At 47.3% G+C, this 17,768-nt stretch overlaps 2 protein-coding genes across 2 annotated transcripts; one reads left to right on the forward strand and one right to left on the reverse strand.

The window, feature by feature from the left end:
- Positions 1-68: 68 nt before the first annotated feature.
- Positions 69-9,919, forward strand: polr3e (polymerase (RNA) III (DNA directed) polypeptide E). The gene is made up of 21 exons (XM_084669621.1): positions 69-264; positions 1,217-1,304; positions 1,745-1,795; positions 1,881-1,958; positions 2,130-2,245; positions 2,368-2,450; positions 2,607-2,714; positions 2,971-3,020; positions 3,382-3,501; positions 3,694-3,779; positions 3,891-3,935; positions 4,299-4,390; positions 4,570-4,690; positions 4,865-4,946; positions 5,197-5,256; positions 5,341-5,498; positions 5,594-5,655; positions 5,739-6,166; positions 8,007-8,084; positions 8,207-8,332; positions 8,519-9,919. Exons 2-21 carry the CDS (start codon positions 1,266-1,268, stop codon positions 8,579-8,581), a joined length of 2,046 nt encoding a protein of 681 aa, XP_084525747.1. The 5' UTR covers positions 69-264; positions 1,217-1,265; the 3' UTR covers positions 8,582-9,919.
- A 496-nt stretch (positions 9,920-10,415) lies between these two features.
- On the reverse strand, positions 10,416-17,415 carry LOC146259381 (NACHT, LRR and PYD domains-containing protein 3-like). Its single transcript, XM_084669605.1, has 14 exons — positions 17,042-17,415; positions 16,807-16,938; positions 16,596-16,715; positions 16,025-16,138; positions 15,759-15,854; positions 15,381-15,444; positions 15,053-15,269; positions 13,111-14,893; positions 12,851-13,024; positions 12,589-12,762; positions 12,215-12,382; positions 11,818-11,991; positions 11,654-11,700; positions 10,416-11,503 (listed from the first exon to the last, which is right to left on the reverse strand). Exons 1-14 carry the CDS (start codon positions 17,209-17,211, stop codon positions 10,803-10,805), a joined length of 4,134 nt encoding a protein of 1,377 aa, XP_084525731.1. The 5' UTR covers positions 17,212-17,415; the 3' UTR covers positions 10,416-10,802.
- Between the last annotated feature and the right edge of the window lie 353 nt (positions 17,416-17,768).

Below are 17,768 nucleotides of genomic sequence, written 5' to 3' on the forward strand. Positions count from 1 at the left end.
CTGCCGAAAAAAATAAATAAAGGTATCGCCAGAGAATGTCTCTGCTGGTATCGCGCATGTTCGCTTTGCATTGTGGGCATGCAAACATCAGCTCCTCCCCACGTGTCTGAGAAGCAATCAGGATGCAACATGGCAACTAGCTAGCTACATACACTAGACTTGAACTGTCTCACTGGGCTTCTTTAGCTCGTCCCCGACTAAATTGTTTTTTTTTTCTCCCCCAACGCCAATGGAATAAACTCTAGTTTACGCTGAAGTGTGCGGGTAAGACATGCTGATTCCACAGATTAATCTGAAGTGGTTAGAATAACCTGGGCCTAGAAACAATCCGTTAGGATTGTCAATATGTAGCTAGCTAGGCTACCTAGAAGTTCAATAGTGAGCTATCTTTATGTTAGTAATTTGCTAGCCTATCTGCCAACCTTCACCGGCTAACCTTGTTTATACCGTATGCCTGTTGTTTGCATATTGTAGTTATTCCACGGGTGTTTCAGTGGTTCGTCTAGTGCTGTGTCACTCAGAGAATGCATAGCTAGTATTCTTTAAACGTCAAATTACCTTGCGGTGGCTTTCTAAGCATAATGTTTGTACCATTAGTGCTACACACTGGGGGTATAGGTGACCATGGTGAGATGTCCAAAAGTGGTACAAAGTCAATGATAGCTAGCAGACACAGAGCTAGCTTGTTTGTAGCTAGTAACCCATTTATAGTTTTGATTTACACTTCCCTACGTCTACTACAGGTATGGATACAGTATTCTGTAATGATATCCAGCTCCAAACTGTGATTATTGTGCTAGTTCTGACCACAATACAACTACGAGCTAGCAATAATATCACTACTTATAATGTGTGTTAATGTTTTGTAACATGTATCGCTATTTAGTATGCTCAAACTAGCTTGTTAGCATAGTTATGCATTATGGTGATGACTGGGAAGCTGGTCAAACTGACAGAATTCGATCATGCAGTCGACACTTGTGTTATATTATAGCACAGTCCTTGCAGCTGTTGTAGATACGATTAAATTAAAACTACCATGTCACTATAATAACCCTCGGCGTTGGAGAGTTATAGCTATCGCTTTGTCTCGTACTGCAACACATTGCATCAGACAACAGTCGTTTGTCATTTAACCATGGACCCGGGCAAGGAGATTTTTGGATATCTGTACCATATTAAAATGACGTTTTAGTTTGCGATTGTGTGATTCTAGGTGTCCTGAGGTCTACTGCTGCCCTCCTGCCGACGTCGGCCTCCTCACTATGGCCAGCGGGGAGGACGATGACCCGATCATACAAGAGGTGAGGGACATTCACCCGATTAGAGCTAACCCAGAAGTACATTTAAGAAAGCTTATGTTCGCCTACCCCAGCCATGTAAACTATGGGAGCATAAATCGTCATACTGCGCTAGTTCTCAGATCTCAAAAACAATCTCAAAAACAAACATGAGATTGTAAGGAGGTACCGATGAACTTGTTGGACTGAAAATGTGTCAGACATTCAAGGCTGGCCTAAAATGAGAGGGATGGAAAGAAGCGATTGTCATGACTCACGACACAGGGAAGATGTGATCTGATAGTATACTGCAAGTCATGGCTTTTAGTTTTTTTAACTCTTTCCTGGGCTCGATTTCTCTGACTCTCTCCCTCCCCTCAATCCCTCTCTACCTCCCTATTTCTCTCCCTCCCTCTCTCTCTGACTCTCTTTCTCATTCACCTATTCACTCTCATTGTTTGTAGATCGACGTTTACCTGGCCAAAAGCCTTGCAGATAAACTCTACCTGTTTCAGGTAAGGCTTACACCCTCACCCACCTTCCAAAAGGAATCAAAACATAGTAAAAAAAATTATAATTTAATCTGAATCCTCTTCCTAGTATCCTGTCCGGCCCTCCTCAATGACGTACGATGACGTCACTCACCTGTCTGCTAAGATCAAACCCAAGCAGCAGAAGGTAAGACTGTCTCTCCCCCCACGGTCTCCCCCCCACTGCCAGACACACCCAAAACTCAGGAATACCTCTGCAGTTCCCAGCAGGGTAGAGATTAGTAAAGCATTTAGAAAGCACAGCAGCTTGTTTTTTCAGTGACTGCTTTTAATGGTGTTCCAAATGTGACCTGTGCAGGTTGAGTTGGATATGACCATCAACACATCAAGCCCCAACTACTGTCGCAGCAAGGGGGAGCAGATCGCCCTCAACGTGGATGGGACTAACTACGAGGACACCAATACCTACTCTGGGTAAGTCTCTACATCCAGTAGCAGAGCTTTCCTTTGCTATTTCGCTGGTTAACCAACATGGTTAAATGACGTCCATTGGGGACCTTGTTTTCACATATGATATCTTGTCGTCTTCCGCGCAGGAAGATGATGGACAAGCAGATGTTCACGTCGATCCAGGCCACCACCAACACGTCGCGCTACGCGGCTGCTGTCTTCCGCAAAGGTAGCCTGGGGTCATGTGACTCACACAGGAAGTGCTGGCCGGTTGTCTGCTGTTTAGACCAGTCTTGTCTTCTACATGTTTTTGTTTATTTAGTGTCTGAAGATATCGCTGTCACTTTCTGATGATGTCACTGGCGCTTTTGTACGATGTCACCAGGGGAGCTGCACATCACGCCTCTGCAGGGAATCCTCCAGATGAGGCCCAGCTTCAGCTACCTGGACAAGGCTGACAGCAAGCACAGGGAAAGGGAGGCGGCCAACGAAGGTGAGGGGGAGGGAGGGTGCTTGACGTGCAAATGATGAAGAGTAATGGAGCTCCCACCTTATCATGGAACCCTGTATGGAAGAACATGGAACCCTGTATGGAAGAACATGGAACCCTGTATGGAAGAACATGGAACCCTGTATGGAAGAACATGGAACCCTGTATGGAAGAACATGGAACCCTGTATGGAAGAACATGGAACCCTGGAGATGATAGTTTGAGAACAGCTGTGATGTTCTCTCCTGTTTTTCCACAGGTGGAGATTCTTCTCAGGATGAAGCAGAGGAAGATGTCAAGGCCGTCACTGTGAGAAACCTTTACAACCATCGCTCCCTCAAACTCACCCCCCCCCTCACACGCTCTCTCGCTCACACTCCTCCCCATCCCTCTCCCTCTCTCCCCCTCCCTCTCTCCCCCTCCTTCTCTCCCCCTCCTTCTTTCCCCCTCCCTCCCTCCCTCCCTCCCTCCCTCCCTCCCTCCCTCCCTCCCTCCCTCCCTCCCTCCCTCCCTCCCTCCCTCCCTCCCTCCCTCCCTCCCTCCCTCCCTCCCTCCCTCCCTCCCTCCCTCCCTCCCTCCCTCCCTCCCTCTCTCCCTCCCTCCCTCCCTCCCTCCCTCCCTCCCTCCCCCCACACCACCCTCCCTCCCTCTTTCCCCCCTCCCCCCCCAGGTGAGGTTCTCTCGTCCTGAGTCGGAGCAGGCCCGCCAGCGGAGGATCCAGTCTTATGAGTTCCTCCAGAAGAAGCAGGCAGAGGAGCCATGGGTGCACCTGCATTACCACAGCGTCACGGTAGGGGGCGCCCCTCACCCTTGTTCTGCTTGGCACCATGTTTTCAGTTAGCTTTCATACAAAGAGATGTACACATGGGGATTCGATCCTGCAACCTCTTGATCTGCAGTTAAAATAGTTGGCGATCTCTCTCTCTCCTGGGAGAGAGAATCGGACGAGAAACAAGATGTTAATCTGTGTGTGTGTGTTCAGGACGGACGATCAGATCATGAAAGACAGTATCTGTACTGTCAGTCCATGGGAGGTGCTGAAAACACAGAACTGGTTAAAACATCCAAGTAAGTCCGCCCACACAGAGTACTACCGTGTCCATGTGGTGGGCCCTGCCTGCACTGCTCCTGTGTTTAATACAAGGGAACTGTTCCTCCCCCTGGTCTGCTCTCTCTCAGGGAATACCTGGCCATGCTCATGCCCCCCCTGGCTGAGGAGAAGATGTGAGTCGACTCCTCTGATTGGTTAAGATTTCGTAAAATGTGTGTTTTGTTATTTTTAAACAATTGGAATTATATATATATAATTTCTCTCTCTGTCTGTCTGTATCTCCCTGTCTCTCTCTCTGTCTCTCTCTTTGTATCTCTCTCTCTGTATCTCTCTCTCTCTCTGTATCTCCCTGTCTCTGTCTGTCTCTCCCTGTCTCTCTCTCTGTCTCTCTCTTTGTATCTCTCTCTCTGTATCTCCCTGTCTCTCTGTCTGTCTGTCTGTCTCTCTCTCTCTCTCTCTCTCTCTCTCTCTGTGTCTCTCTCTGTATCTCCCTCTCTCTCTCTGTCTCTCTCCCTCCCTCTCTATCCCCTCCCCAGAGTGAAGCCTGTAGGGCCCAGTAACGTCCTGTCCATGGCTCAGCTGCGGACCCTCCCTCTGGGCGACCAGGTCAAGACGCTCATGAAGAACGGTACGCCTGGACGTCACCCAGGACCAACACACACATTTACTCTTACCAGGTAGTTTACCACTTTTTACTCACCTCATCCCTCCTCTTCCCTCCTCTCTCCCCCTCTTCCCTCCTCTCCCCCTCTTCCCTCCTCTCTCCCCCTCTTCCCTCCTCTCCCCCTCATCCCTTCTCGCCTGTAGTCAAGGTGATGCCGTTTGCCAACCTGATGGGTCTCCTGGCGTCTGGGACAGACTCGGTCGCAGTGATGCGCTGCATCCAGCAGGTGGCGCTGTTGGTGCAGGGTAACTGGGTGGTGAAGAGGTGAGACCACAGAGAGGACTTAATGGCTGTTTGATGGAAATGCTGGTGTTCTATGTGGCTGTGATACCATTCCTGCTGCAGTTTAGAACAGCAGACCAGCAGACGTCTAACTTACTCCCTGTCCCATGTCCTTCTAAAGACTAGAAGAATGCTAACCCCTCCTGTTTCTCTCAGTGACGTGCTGTACCCCAAGACCAGCTGCAGCCCTCACAGTGGGGTTCCTGCCGAGGTCCTCTGTCGAGGCAGAGACTTTGTGGTGAGGACAAGACACAGCTTCTAACATTTCATCCTTGTGTGTCTTAAAGCCTTGTGGGACCATTTATGAATTGTTGATGGTGTGGGTGAGGTGTGGCCGTCTTTCCTGCATTTCTGAGGTGGGGGATGGTGTGTGACGTTCTGAAGAGTGTGTGATGTTCTTTCTTTGGTGTGTGACAGTGTGTGTGACGGTGTTTCTGAGCATTGTGTGTGTGACAGTGTGTGTGACGGTGTTTCTGTGTCTTTGACAGATGTGGCGGTTCACCCAGGAGCGCTCGCTGATGAGGAAAGAGGTGGCTGCCGTCATCAAGGTGAAGGTCACACTCTGTAGAGTCTCAGGTCAGCGCTCCAGTCACAGGGGGGTCCTGAACCTTTCTGTCTCCTCTGCCAACCAGCTCCCTCCAGAGGATGTGAAGGAGTTCCTGGAGCATATGGCCGTGCCCAGGGTGAACCGTGGCTGGGAGTTCCTGTTGCCCCTGGACAGCCTCTTCATCAGAAACCACCCGGACGTGGTTCATCGGCAGAACATGCTGTGGATGGGCATCCAGAGCAAGTAGGGATCTCTCTCTCACTCACTCTCTCACTCACTCACTCTGTCTGAACCATCTCAAGTGTTCAATGACCTGATGTGTGTGTTGCTGTGTGCAGGTTGGAGAAGGTCTTCAGCTTCAGTAAAGACGACTTTGCATCTAAGAACCCTCCTCAGCCAGGTAGGCGTTGTCCCGCTCCAACATGGAGAGCTCCCTCCACTGGAACGTGGCTTGTCCTCGTAACCATAACCTCTGTGTTGCAGAAGCCGTGCACGTGAGCGGGGAGCAGCGCCTCAAGGCCGCCCAGGAGCGTGCACGTGAGCAGCGGGACGCCGCCGCCCCCCGGCAGGGCGCCTCTGGGGGAACAGGAAACAGCGTCCGGGTGAAGGAGGAGCCCGTCAGCGATGTGGAAGACGAGTCCATGGACACGTCTTCCTCCTCCGCCATCCCAAACGGCTCCGTTAACGGCCACCCCGGGGGACCGCCCTCCGGCTCTCCCTCCCAGGAGCTGCGGGACTTTGTGTACAGCACCTTCCGGAAGCATCTGGTGCTGACGCTGAGCGAGCTGAAGAGGCTGTTTAACCTCCACCTGGCCTCTCTACCGCCGGGGCATCGCCTCTTCCACTCCATCTCTGACCGCCTCCTGCAGGATGCCATCCTGCTCAGCCACTGCAAGCAGGTCCTGGTGCCGGTTAGTAGCCGCCACAGAAGGAGTCTGATTGGCTGTTGTTAATTTAGTGGCAGCTGTGGTGTGCTTGTGATGGTGCGTCTTACGGTTTTCAGTCTTGTAGTTCACAGACTTTTAGATTCATTTCTTGTTTGAATCACACTACTCACTGAACATGGGGATTGTGTGTATGAAAGGCTGCTGTTGTCTCCCAGTGTTAGGGTTAGCCTGGGGGCACAGGGAGGAAACAGACTCTGTTGTACAGGAAGATTAGAGCTCCACTCCTCCACCCAGTGAAGGAGTCTGCACCAACCATCCTCCCCTTCCTGTCTGTCTTAGCTGAGTGGGGCACCTCCACCCCTGACCCCCTTCAGAGGAAGCTAAACCTGGCAGTTTGCTGCAGTCACAGTGGCAGTTGGAAAGTGGATATCTTCTTACACACACAGAGAATGGAGGTTGTAACGTCTACGAGGCCGGGGGCGTTCTGGGGCTGTGGAGGGCTCGGGTTCTGCTCCTCTGGAGCGCTGGAGGGCTCGGGTTCTCAGGTTCCTGAGTGGAAACTGTCCAACAATCCATGTGGGATTGTTGCTTTTCAAATTAGTTGTTTTTCAAGTAATTCCCACCAAACTTGCTGTGATTCCCTGTCTAGATGCTGTGTGTGTGTGTCTTTACAACCAGGCGACCGTGTGGTCGGATAAGGAGTCCCGACGACTATGATGTAATGACAGTCGTGAGATTACCCGGAGACCTCATCAGCTTTGGGTCTTGGTTGTGGTGCTACAGTGTTCTGAGTTGATACGGCCGTGGGGTCCGTTGTGTTCACAAGTGTCCGTTCCCCCGCAGAGTCCAGGATCCTGTGTTGACCTGGATCAGGCCTAATCCTTCCCTGTCCTGCTGATGGGATTACAGTTAGGCCCGAGGCAGCATCCCCTCACTAGTATTGGCTACAGACACAAAGCCCATTATTACTCAACAAGGGGTTCATCTTTGTTAAGAAGACAGAATGCAAACAGGCTTACTGTCCCCTCTAATGCTGTCTGCAGATGCTATCCTGAAATGTGTGTGTCAGTGTGTGTGTGTGTGTGTGTGTGCGTGTGTGGGGGGGGGGGGTTAATGCAGGACTGACCCGGGGGCTAATGCAGGACTGACCTGGTGATAATTGTTGGAGGAAATGAGCCTTCTACTTGCAGCTGTGGAGGCGTGTGTTACAGTGTGCGTATAACAGTCAGGGCTCGCAACTTGTTTCCTCACTGTTCCAGTACCGCCCTGAAGTGCAAAATGAACCGTCCCAAACTGAACTTGACCTGTACCAAAATGAAAAATCTTGTGTTTTTGACATTCTGACGTGGGTTGAGGTTATTTGCAACACTATAAAATATATTTTCTACAAAAAGTTGTTCGAATATTTTTGAAAAATATTTTCTGAAGAAAGTTTTGAAAAGTTGAAATATTATTTGCAATTTTTATTCTAAAATAGGTTTGCATCATTGAGTACTTGATGAGGACTCTACTGTATTCTTGTGCTCTGCTTTACTCTACTCAGGCTTCTCTGTTCCCCCTCTCCTCCTCTCCTTTCACTGTGTGGGAAAACAGCTAGCTAGCTCAGTATTAGTCAGTCTGAAGTGTCCGTTGAGGCGATCTTCTGTCTGAGGGCCTGTGTCGATCCCCAATGCCCCTGCTCCTGCTCTGACCCTGCTGTCTCCTGACCCTGCCCTGACCCTGCTCTGTCTCCTGCCCTAACCCTGCTCCTAGCCTGACCCTGCTCCTGACCCTGCTTTGACCCTAACCCTGCTCTGTCTCCTGCCCTAACCCTGCTCCTGGCCCTGCTTTGACCCTGACCCTGCTCTGTCTCCTTTTCCTGCAGTTCCCAGCCCAGAGCACAGCGGCTGCAGATGAGCAGAAGGTGTTTGCTGTGTGGGAGACGGGAGAGACCTTCGACAAGGTGGGAGAACCTTCATAGAACCTCTGTTCTCTCCGTCTTCACACACGGTTCCTTTCTCCCTGTCTCAGGATCCTTCAGAACCCCCTCCTATGTAACGTTTGCCGTGGTCTTGTTTCCCCTAGCACCGGCAGGTTCTGTATGAGGTCTTCATGAAGAACTACAGGGTCCGGAGGAACGTCATCCAGAACAGGCTCACACAGGAACTGGGAGACGCCGTGACCAAGACAGATGTGGACCGGCTGCTGAAGGTGAGGCCTCGGAACCACAAGGTTCTACTGTGGGATCTAGAATACGGCAAATAAGACGGCTGTTCTAGAATCAGAACTAGAACTTGACAGGCCTTCTAAAATGAACTAGTATCTAGCAGCAAGGCAGCTTCTGTTGACCCTTGACCTGACCTGTGTTCTCCTGGTTCTGGTCCGGTTCTTCCCCAGGAGTGCTGTGTGAGCGTGGGAGGGATGTGGTACCTCAAAGGCACCACACAGTCAGGACACTGATTGGTTGACACCCATCTGCGGCCACCATCAACCATTCAGGCCCCTCCCCCAGAGCCCAGTGGGAGGGCTCTGCACGGGGAGGCGGAGCAGCCAGACTAAACGATCCAATCGCAGCCCCCGGCTTTCCTGGAGGGGGATTGGAGGACAGGAGGTGTCAGTCATCTGCTCTGCTCAGAATATAATGCCCTTTGTTGACTGAAGTCGTTCTGAGCGTGGTCCTTTCAGAGGCGGACCATGTGGGCAGGAACACCTGACACCAACAGGCATGATGACATCACAGGCGTGATGACATCACAGGTTAGGAGCAAAGGAGGGAACAGATGGGATGAGAAAAGCTGAAATAAAATGCCTCTGTAAAACTGTAGCCAAAGCTGTCACATGTTCTTTAGTTTTTTCGTTTTTTTGGGGGTGGAAGAATTGGACTGACATGTTTGAATCAGTGGTTTAAAAAGTCCTAGCCTATTTCTGAATGTTTACACCTTTTGCAGAGTGAGTGAAGTTTGGAGTGTTAAGAAATGCTAGACAATAGTTAAGGAAAATACTGTATTTGCAACAACCTCCATGTAAATATTTGAATAATATTAAAACAAGAAGGGGGAATCCATGTGTAGGTTCCAGATGTTGGCAATGTTCCCTTGATCCTGACCTGTTCAGTGTCTGTCTACAAGGACAGTGTGAGTCTAAAGCAGTATTAGTAACTTCCCTCACAGCAAAGCCATGCAGAACCACCAGCTACGGTTCTCCTACTGGTTCTGGTCCCTGTTGGGTCTGGGCCCGGGTAGAACCACCACACAGGGCTGCTGCTGTGCGTCTGTAGCTGGTGATGCAGCTTGAAAGCTGTCTGCTCTCTGGCGCTCTGCTGCTGTTGTGGCCCTCAATCCAAGTGCCTCCTTCCATGTGGAGATGAGTCTCCGCTTGTGCGTTGAAGAAATGACTAGCTGGCCGTAGACTAACTCAGAAATAATATTAGCCATGATCCCGTGCCGACAGCAGTGCTACGGTTAGTGTTTATTTATGATGATTCAGGGTTTCCAGCAGAACATTTTAGTTAAGGTGGTAGGGTGGGGTTTGCCGTCAGACTGGGGGGGGCAGGCGAGTGTTGCTTATGTGACCGCCTTAACTGCACAGTGCTGCGGGAAACCCTGTGACACATCTCTGCTAGTTCATCAGGACTTGCACAACGAGTGCCATGGTCTTTAAAGCATTCCACATATTTCTGGCTTTTGAAGGACTTTGTTTTTTTTCAATCCCTGCAAACCCAAACCAGTCTGAACAATACATCACTTGTTTGTGTTCCATTTCTGTTGGATTGCTTAATAAACATTGCAATAACTGGAATAGTTTTATTGTAATCTTTTCAGATGACTTGAAGCTTTTTCAGAAGCCAGTCCCCTCTCTCTTTGGTCCCTCATAGTCTCCCTTCCTGCACGCCCTCTCTCTTTGGTCCCTCATAGTCTCCCTTCCTGCACGCCCTCTCTCTTTGGTCCCTCATAGTCTCCCTTCCTGCACGCCCTCTCTCTTTGGTCCCTCATAGTCTCCCTTCCTGCACGCCCTCTCTCTTTGGTCCCTCATAGTCTCCCTTCCTGCACGCCCTCTCTCTTTGGTCCCTCATAGTCTCCCTTCCTGCACGCCCATGTTCAAGTCCCGTTAACAAGAGGGCAGTTCCCGATCTTGTTTATTTGATCCCACACTGATAAACATAACACCCATCTTTAATATAATTGTGTACCTATCCAGACATGCAACAATGCATTGCTGTCAATCTACAACAGAAACGTTCTGGGTTCTAGATTTTTCAATAAATATTGAAAATTACACAGAGTAATCATACATGTTATTCATTTACCAGATGTTTTTATCCAAAGTGATACAAACAGTGCATATAGTAAATACAACAGTAGAAGCTATAATCAAGGACCAGGTGTTTACACTTCCAGCAGTACTTCAGTGATTAGTGCCAATGAACATTCTGTATTTTTACCACACACTGGAACAATAACAATCTCCATTACAATATTACCATCATTGTGAATATCCGATCAGTTCAATAGCAACATCGTCTATCTATCTCATTCGTATCTCAGAACTACTTGAATCAGAGATTCACAATAATAGAATACATTGGTATACAATACATATAAAACTGGTATATAATGCATATAAAACAGGTCTAAGTCTGACTGAGTGGAATTGTAATGTTTGACTTAGGTCTCACTAGGACTCACTGGACTGAATGGTGTTGTTCTTGACCTTCACCTAGGGACACAGATGAATGTTCTGGTACCCAGAACCCTGGGTAGACAGGCTCGGTAAAGGTGGTGTTGAATGTGTGCATGAGTTTCCGTGTGTCTGAACATATGCTGTAGAAGGACAGAGTCCCGGCTGACCAGTCCAGATGCACTCCTATTCTCTGGGAGATGGACTGGGAGGAGCGGAGGGTGCCAGTCAGACGGGACAGAGTGCTCGATGACAAGTCTTTAGTTTGGATTCTGGAGGAGGAGGAGGAGGGTGGGGAGGTGGCAGGAGAAGCCAAGGTTCCCATCAACAAGTCTTTCTTAGGGGATGTTGATGATGGGAGTTGAACAGATGTCATGACGTTGTTGCCCATGGCGATGCAGCCGCCGTCATAGCAAGTCAGCCCCCAGGACATGTTGTTGCAACCGAGCAAGCTGTCATCCCGCCCTTTCCTGGAGATACCTTTGTACGCCACTCCGACCCCCACCCACTTACCGCTCCACGCTGCCTCCCAGTAGCAGCGTCCGGACAGACCCTCTCTGCACAGCACTTGGTCCATGTGGTGGAATCTCTCCATGTGGTCAGGATATGGCTGCTCCTCTCTCAGCTTGGTCACTTTCTTGTCGCTCTTGGACAGAGAGAGCTTTCTGTGTGCTGTGTTTGGGTCCAGGGTGAGCTGGCAGGCATCTAGGTGACAAACAACAATGATTTCAAAAGTATTATTTTGCCAGGTAACATTTGCTCTGCAGTGAATATTACATTTCCGCAATTGTTTCTGAATGGTTACATTCTTTGATATGGTTGAGTTCCTTAACCTTAACAGTAGTCACAACTTACACTTGTTTATATCTGATCGTAATCTTTCCACCCCACCATGCTCCACACTGTAGATAAATAAAAAAGGCAGTGCTTTAGTCTCTCATGCTGTCAGTTTCAGAAAGATTTGCTGAATTCACACAATAAACCGCAGAACAAAAGTAAAAACTCTCACTCATTTGTACCTGAGTTTTTCTAGTTTATACTGGGGGTCGTCCCGTACAGCAAGAAGAAGGTTTGATCCTGCGTCTCCTGGGTGATTGTAACTGAGGTCCAGGTCTCTCAGGTGTGAGAGACCTGACCTCAGAGCTCTAGCCAGAGAAGCACAGCCTTCCCCTGTTACTTTACAGAAGGACAACCTGTAAACGGTCACAAGAAATCCATCATTTGTGGTCTAGTAAGTTTGATTATAATGTTCTCCCACCCTTTGAAATGAGACATTGTGAAGTAAATGGCTTAGTACATTTGGGCATTTATAGTTTGTGAAAGATCTACAAATGCTCATAATGGAATGGCCTAAGCAAGCCGACCCCCTTATTTTGGGGTGAGTTACAGATGTGTATGTTGGAACATACAAACAACCTGAGTGTCTCCAGTTTACAGTGTCTTCTTCCCAGTCCATCTGAGATGATGTTCACCCCAACATTCTGCAGCTCGTTGTCGCTGAGATCCAGCTCTTTCAGGCGAGAGGAGCATATTACTGAGACCAGCACCTCACAACAGCCCTTTGTGATCTTGCACCGACTCAGACTAGATCAAAATAACAAAAGGATTATATTATAGTTTTCCAACCTACACTATAATATGTCGACCAACATCCCAAAATTGAGGAATTACTAATATTTTGTATTTATTAATTTTGTAGATACTTTCATCCAAAGTAATGTAAAGGGTGGGATTTTATCCTATGACTTCTTGATCTATAGTCAATTTCTCTACCACCGAGCTATACCCACCCAAGAACTTCCAAAGTACAATCAGGATTTCCCAGTCCAGCAGATAGCAGCATCACTCCCTCATCTTCTAGATTGTTGTCACTCAGGTCCAGTTTTCTCAGGGTGGAGGTGTGAGCGCTGAGGGTTCGAACCAGTGACTCATAACATTCCTTTGTAATGCCGCATCCATTCAGACTTGAGCAAAAGAACAGATGCATTTTAGCTTTCTAATCAGCATGTACTTTATATGATGACAAGCAAACCAGAACTAAACAATACCCACCAAAGTGTTTCCAGTTTACAATTTGGACTTTCCAGTCCGGCAGAGAGCAGAGTCAGCCCCTTATCCCGGATTTTGTTGTAACTCAGGTCCAGTTCATTCAGGTTGTTGAATGGAGAGCAGAGGGTCTGACCCAAAGCCTCACAGCATCCACTGGTCAGGTTGCAATGACCCATACTGGAATCAAAAGAAATGGATTCATGAACCAATTTCATGTTGGGCAATGTAACATAGTCCCCGAATAGTTCTTAGTGTGTACTTACAGCGCCTTCCTAGAAGATTGGACGACAGGTAGGAGCCTAAGAAGACCGTCCTCAGAGCTGGAATACTTCCTGAGGTCAAACACATCCATCTTCTCTTCTGAGGTAAGCAACACAAAGACCAGAGCGGACCACTGTTCTGAAGAAAGCTTGGTTTTCGAAAGACTTCCTGAGCTCAGGAACTGCTGAATCTCCTCCACAAGAGAGTGGTCGTTGAGCTCATTCAGACAGTGAAACAGATTGATACACTTGTCTGGAGAGGAAGTCGACCGTATCTTGTCCTTGATGTACTGTTTCGACTTAAAACAGGCGTGCTTGCTGCCTCTTGCATCCTGTGTCAGCAGGGCTCTTAGAGGACTCTGATTGGACTCCACCGAGAGACCAAGGAGGAAGCGAAGGAACAGATCCAGGTCTCCAGTCTTACGCTCTAGGGCCTTGTCCACTGCATGCCTGTGCAAGTACTTGAAAGACAGATGCTTCAACAATGTTTCTGGACGTGGTAAAAAGGTCACGGTTTTCCCCTTTTCCGATATGACCCTGCTCTCAACCGTCAGAAACACATATAGGGCAGCAAACATCTCCTGGACGCTTGGATGCACGAAGGAGTAGATCTTCTCTTGGAGCAGCAGATCCTCCTCTCTGAAGATCTGCGTGCACACTCCTGAGTACGCTGACGCTTCATGGACATCGATGCCACACTCCCTCACATCTTTCTCATAGAAGATCAGGTTGCCCTTCTCAAGCTGTTGAAAGGCCAGTTTCCCCAGGGAGAGAAGGACTGTTTTGTCCTCCATGCCTGGAAGAGACTTCAGGTTGCTCTGTTTCGTCTGATAGGTCAGGAAGTGAATGTACATTTGGGTCAGCGTCTTGGGTATCTCTCTACCATCTGCTTGTTTCAGCAATCTCTCCAGAACCTTGGATGACATCCAGCAAAAGACTGGAAGGTGGCACATGACGTAGAGCGTCCTTGACGACTTCATGTGCATGATGACCCTGTTGGCCAGGCTCTCGTCGCTGATGTTCTTCCTGAAGTACTCATCCTTCTGTGGGTCATTGAACCCTTTCACCTCTGTTACCAGGTCGACATAGTCAGAGGGGATCTGATTGGCTGTTATTGGCCGGGAGGTTATCCAGAGAAGAGCAGAGGGAAGCAGATGCCCTTTGATGAGGCTTGTGAGCAGCACCTCCACCGAGGTCGGCTCTGTTGCATCCCAACAGATGTTGTTGCTCTGGAAGTCCAGAGCAAGCCTGCACTCATCGAGACCATCTAGGACAAACAGAACTTTGACTTTGTCATAGCTGGAGATGCCTGTTTGTTTCGTCCGCATGATCATGTGATCTATAATCTCAGTCAGACTTTGCTTCTGTCCTTTCATCAAATTCAGCTCCCGGAATGGAAGTGGGAAAATCAAGTGGATGTCCTGGTTGGCTTTCCCCTCAGCCCAGTCAAGCATGAACTTATGTGTGGAGACAGTTTTTCCCATTCCAGCGACTCCCATTGTAATCACAGTTCGGATGGATTGTTCTTGGCCAGGTGTGGGTTGAAAAATACTATTGCACTTGATTTGTTTTTCTTGAATTCCTGGTGTTGTGTTGGTCTTTTCAACTTGTCTCACCTCATGTTCTGACCCGACTTCAGCACATTCTACCAGTGTAATGTAGTGCTCTGTGTAGAGCTGACTAAGAAGTCTATCTTTACGCTTCCCTGCACTTGTTTCTGGAACATGTTGAAACCTCTTCTTTAAGGTGCCTTTCAGTTTTTCCTGATACATTTTGAATAGCTCATCTAGATAAAAAAAAAAAAAGCATAATTATTTTTCTTATTTTCTCATGATTTACTCAGGTATTGGGGATGGGGTTCCTATAACCGTTGCTATTCTGTAACAAACCTTGGAAGACCACTATGTACATTTCACACACAACGTCTCACAAACCAAATGCTTACTATGCTCCAGATTATCAGCGAGATCCTTCTGCTTCATATTTTTCAGGAAGTGTAGCGTGATCTTCAACGCTGCTTCTCTTATACCTTTGTCTTGCTGTCCATCTCCAGAGCCCAAACCTTCATCTTGACTGTTAAAGCAGTCTGGGTCGTTAGAGAGAAGGACCTGAAATCGTTCCAGTTCCTTCTTCATGAAGGCACTTATGTTTTCTTCCAAACTCTAAACCGAATGGATGAAAGGAAAAACTTATCAAAAAACAAAAGACAGAGATCTGATTCAGTTTTCAATACTGTAATCTTTAAACTATTACTTGAATCCAAGGCCACTAACCTTAAATATCGAGGTCAGATATTGCTGATGTGTCTCTTTGTCTGTGTCTGGTGTTTGATCCTCTCTGTGGAAACAATGAGAACGCCTTCATTATACAAATACTATTTAAAATATTAGGATCAAGATTCCCTCCTGTTCTTTGACATGCTAACATCTAAATCTAATCCAGAGGGAGTTCTCATGGAACAAGGTTCTTTTTTATCTGTTAATGTATTCCTGGTTACTTCACTTTGTGTGACTTCATGTAGTCATGGTTATTTCACTTCATAAATGTGACTATGGTCTTATCTAATGATTACTGCCTGTCAAAATATACTAGAAATGTGTGCTTTAGGTTAGGGTTAACCATCCTTATATATGATAGTACTTGTACAATACCTTTGATCCATTCCCTGTCCGAATCCCTCAGATGTGGTCATTGACTTATAGGACACGTCACTAGGTGTAAATGAGTCTGGTCTCTTTGGTTGAATGCTGTGAATCACAAGTAAATAACATTCTCAATTGTTTACCATAACTGTTGATATTCAAGGGAAATTGTCTACGTGAATAATTTTTGGAAACAATACCCTCCCACTGTTACAACTCTGGAGGATTCTGTTGGAGCGCTACTCAATGTACTTTTCCATTTGACAGTACAACACCTTGGATGAACCTCAGAAGCTCCATCTCTGAAGTCATAACGTTCTCTCATCGACTGGTCACTCTTCAGGGACACGCCACTGGGTGTAAATGAGTCTGGTCTCTTTGTTTGGATGCTGTAAACCACAAGTCAATAACATTCTCAAATCTTAATATAATACACTGTATGGTGTACTTTTAAGTAAAATATTTGTTTGTCTACACATTAACGCTTTTTCATAAGAAGCCATCCAAGCCACCTCACTGCCATGTATTTGATTTGAGACAGGTGACAGGTGACAGGTGTTTGATTATGACAGGTGACAGGTGTTTGATTATGACAGGTGACAGGTGACAGGTGTTTGATTATGACAGGTGACAGGTGACAGGTGTTTGATTATGACAGGTGACAGGTGACAGGTGTTTGATTATGACAGGTGACAGGTGACAGGTGTTTGATTATGACAGGTGACAGGTGACAGGTGTTTGATTATGACAGGTGACAGGTGACAGGTGTTTGATTATGACAGGTGACAAGTGACAGGTGTTTGATTATGACAGGTGACAGGTGACAGGTGTTTGATTATGATATACCTTTGATCTGTTTCTGGAGTAGACCTATGGTCTTTGAAATGAACAGGTGCGCTCATCGATCGTTCAGTCTTACAGGACACGCAGGTGGGTGTAGAGGAATCCGGCCTTTTTACCTGATTGCTGAAAGAGACAGAACCTTCTTTTCAATATAATAACGAGGCTGCTGTAGTCCAGTCCACACTCACACTGCCACCACGTGATAATACTGTACCTTTCATACGGCTCAGGAGTGCTCTCTCTGCTTTCTATATGAGACACCCCCCTCGGTGTAAGACTGTCTGAACTCTTCGTTAGAGTGCTGTAAACCACAAGTTTGAACATTTCCTTCATTTTCTCCTGACGGCTTTTGAGAAAAATTACAGCAAAATGTATAACATGTCAAATGTCAGTATCCCAAATAACCATTGCCACAGTCAAACCAGTACATTAATATTCATATATTTCACCTTTGGTAAGTGGCTGAAATACGCTTCCGGAGTTCTATGAGTTTGTTCATTCTGTGTTTCCTCAGCCTCACAGACGGGTCTCTGGGGTAGTCCTCAGGACTGTCCTTCACCTCTGACAGGTTCATTCTGGAAGTAGTGATCCTCTCCTCTCCTTCCTTTAACAGGCTCATGTCACCATCCTACAACAGAAAACGTTGTTCCACTGACTTCATCAGAAGAAATGCAAAAATGTTTTTACTTATGACACACATTGTTCCAGTAACCCTACAGCTACTCTTCCTTGTTCGTCATTGTATCTGCATTTCCTGGTACGTATTCATGATGCCAGTTAGGGGATTTTGTTCTGTAGTTTAGTTTCTCTACGCTCTAGTTTGTAGGCACGTTATCAAACAGGTATTTCTACATTCAGCAGACCTTTTAATGTTATGGTTACAAATATAACCTATGCATACAACAATAAGACAACTGTTCACAAAGATTTCTATAATATTGAAGTCGGCCAAGTTGTCAGTTTCATCCCAGATGTTAAGTGTTCCATCCTGCCTCCTGCCATTCTGAGAGAGGAGCTTCACATCTCAATTTCAGTCTCTGTCGGCACCTTCATATTTTCCAAAAAAGCGTTTGTCCAAAAAAAGTGTTTGAAGTGATTCAGGATGAACACAAACACGTGGTCTCATTTATCACAAATGTCTTACAAAGTTTTTAACCATGAATGCCATCAAATCTG

The sequence above is a fragment of the Hypomesus nipponensis genome, chromosome 13 (genome assembly GCF_054491055.1).
Source record: "Hypomesus nipponensis isolate SF chromosome 13, ASM5449105v1, whole genome shotgun sequence".
NCBI lineage: Eukaryota > Metazoa > Chordata > Actinopteri > Osmeriformes > Osmeridae > Hypomesus > Hypomesus nipponensis.

Bases quoted from the DNA above. Each gene is read 5' to 3' on its own strand.
- polr3e (XM_084669621.1), top strand. From the start codon at position 1,266: ATGGCCAGCGGGGAGGACGATGACCCGATCATACAAGAG. The intron at 3,021-3,381 runs GTGAGAAACCTT...CTCCCCCCCCAG, and splicing joins AAGATGTCAAGGCCGTCACT to GTGAGGTTCTCTCGTCCTGA. The intron at 3,502-3,693 runs GTAGGGGGCGCC...GTGTGTGTTCAG, and splicing joins TGCATTACCACAGCGTCACG to GACGGACGATCAGATCATGA.
- LOC146259381 (XM_084669605.1), bottom strand. From the start codon at position 17,211: ATGAGCCTGTTAAAGGAAGGAGAGGAGAGGATCACTACTTCCAGAATG. The intron at 15,270-15,380 runs GTTAGTGGCCTT...CATTCGGTTTAG, and splicing joins ATCTGACCTCGATATTTAAG to AGTTTGGAAGAAAACATAAG. The intron at 11,992-12,214 runs GTTGTTTGTATG...GACCGTTTACAG, and splicing joins TGTAAACTGGAGACACTCAG to GTTGTCCTTCTGTAAAGTAA.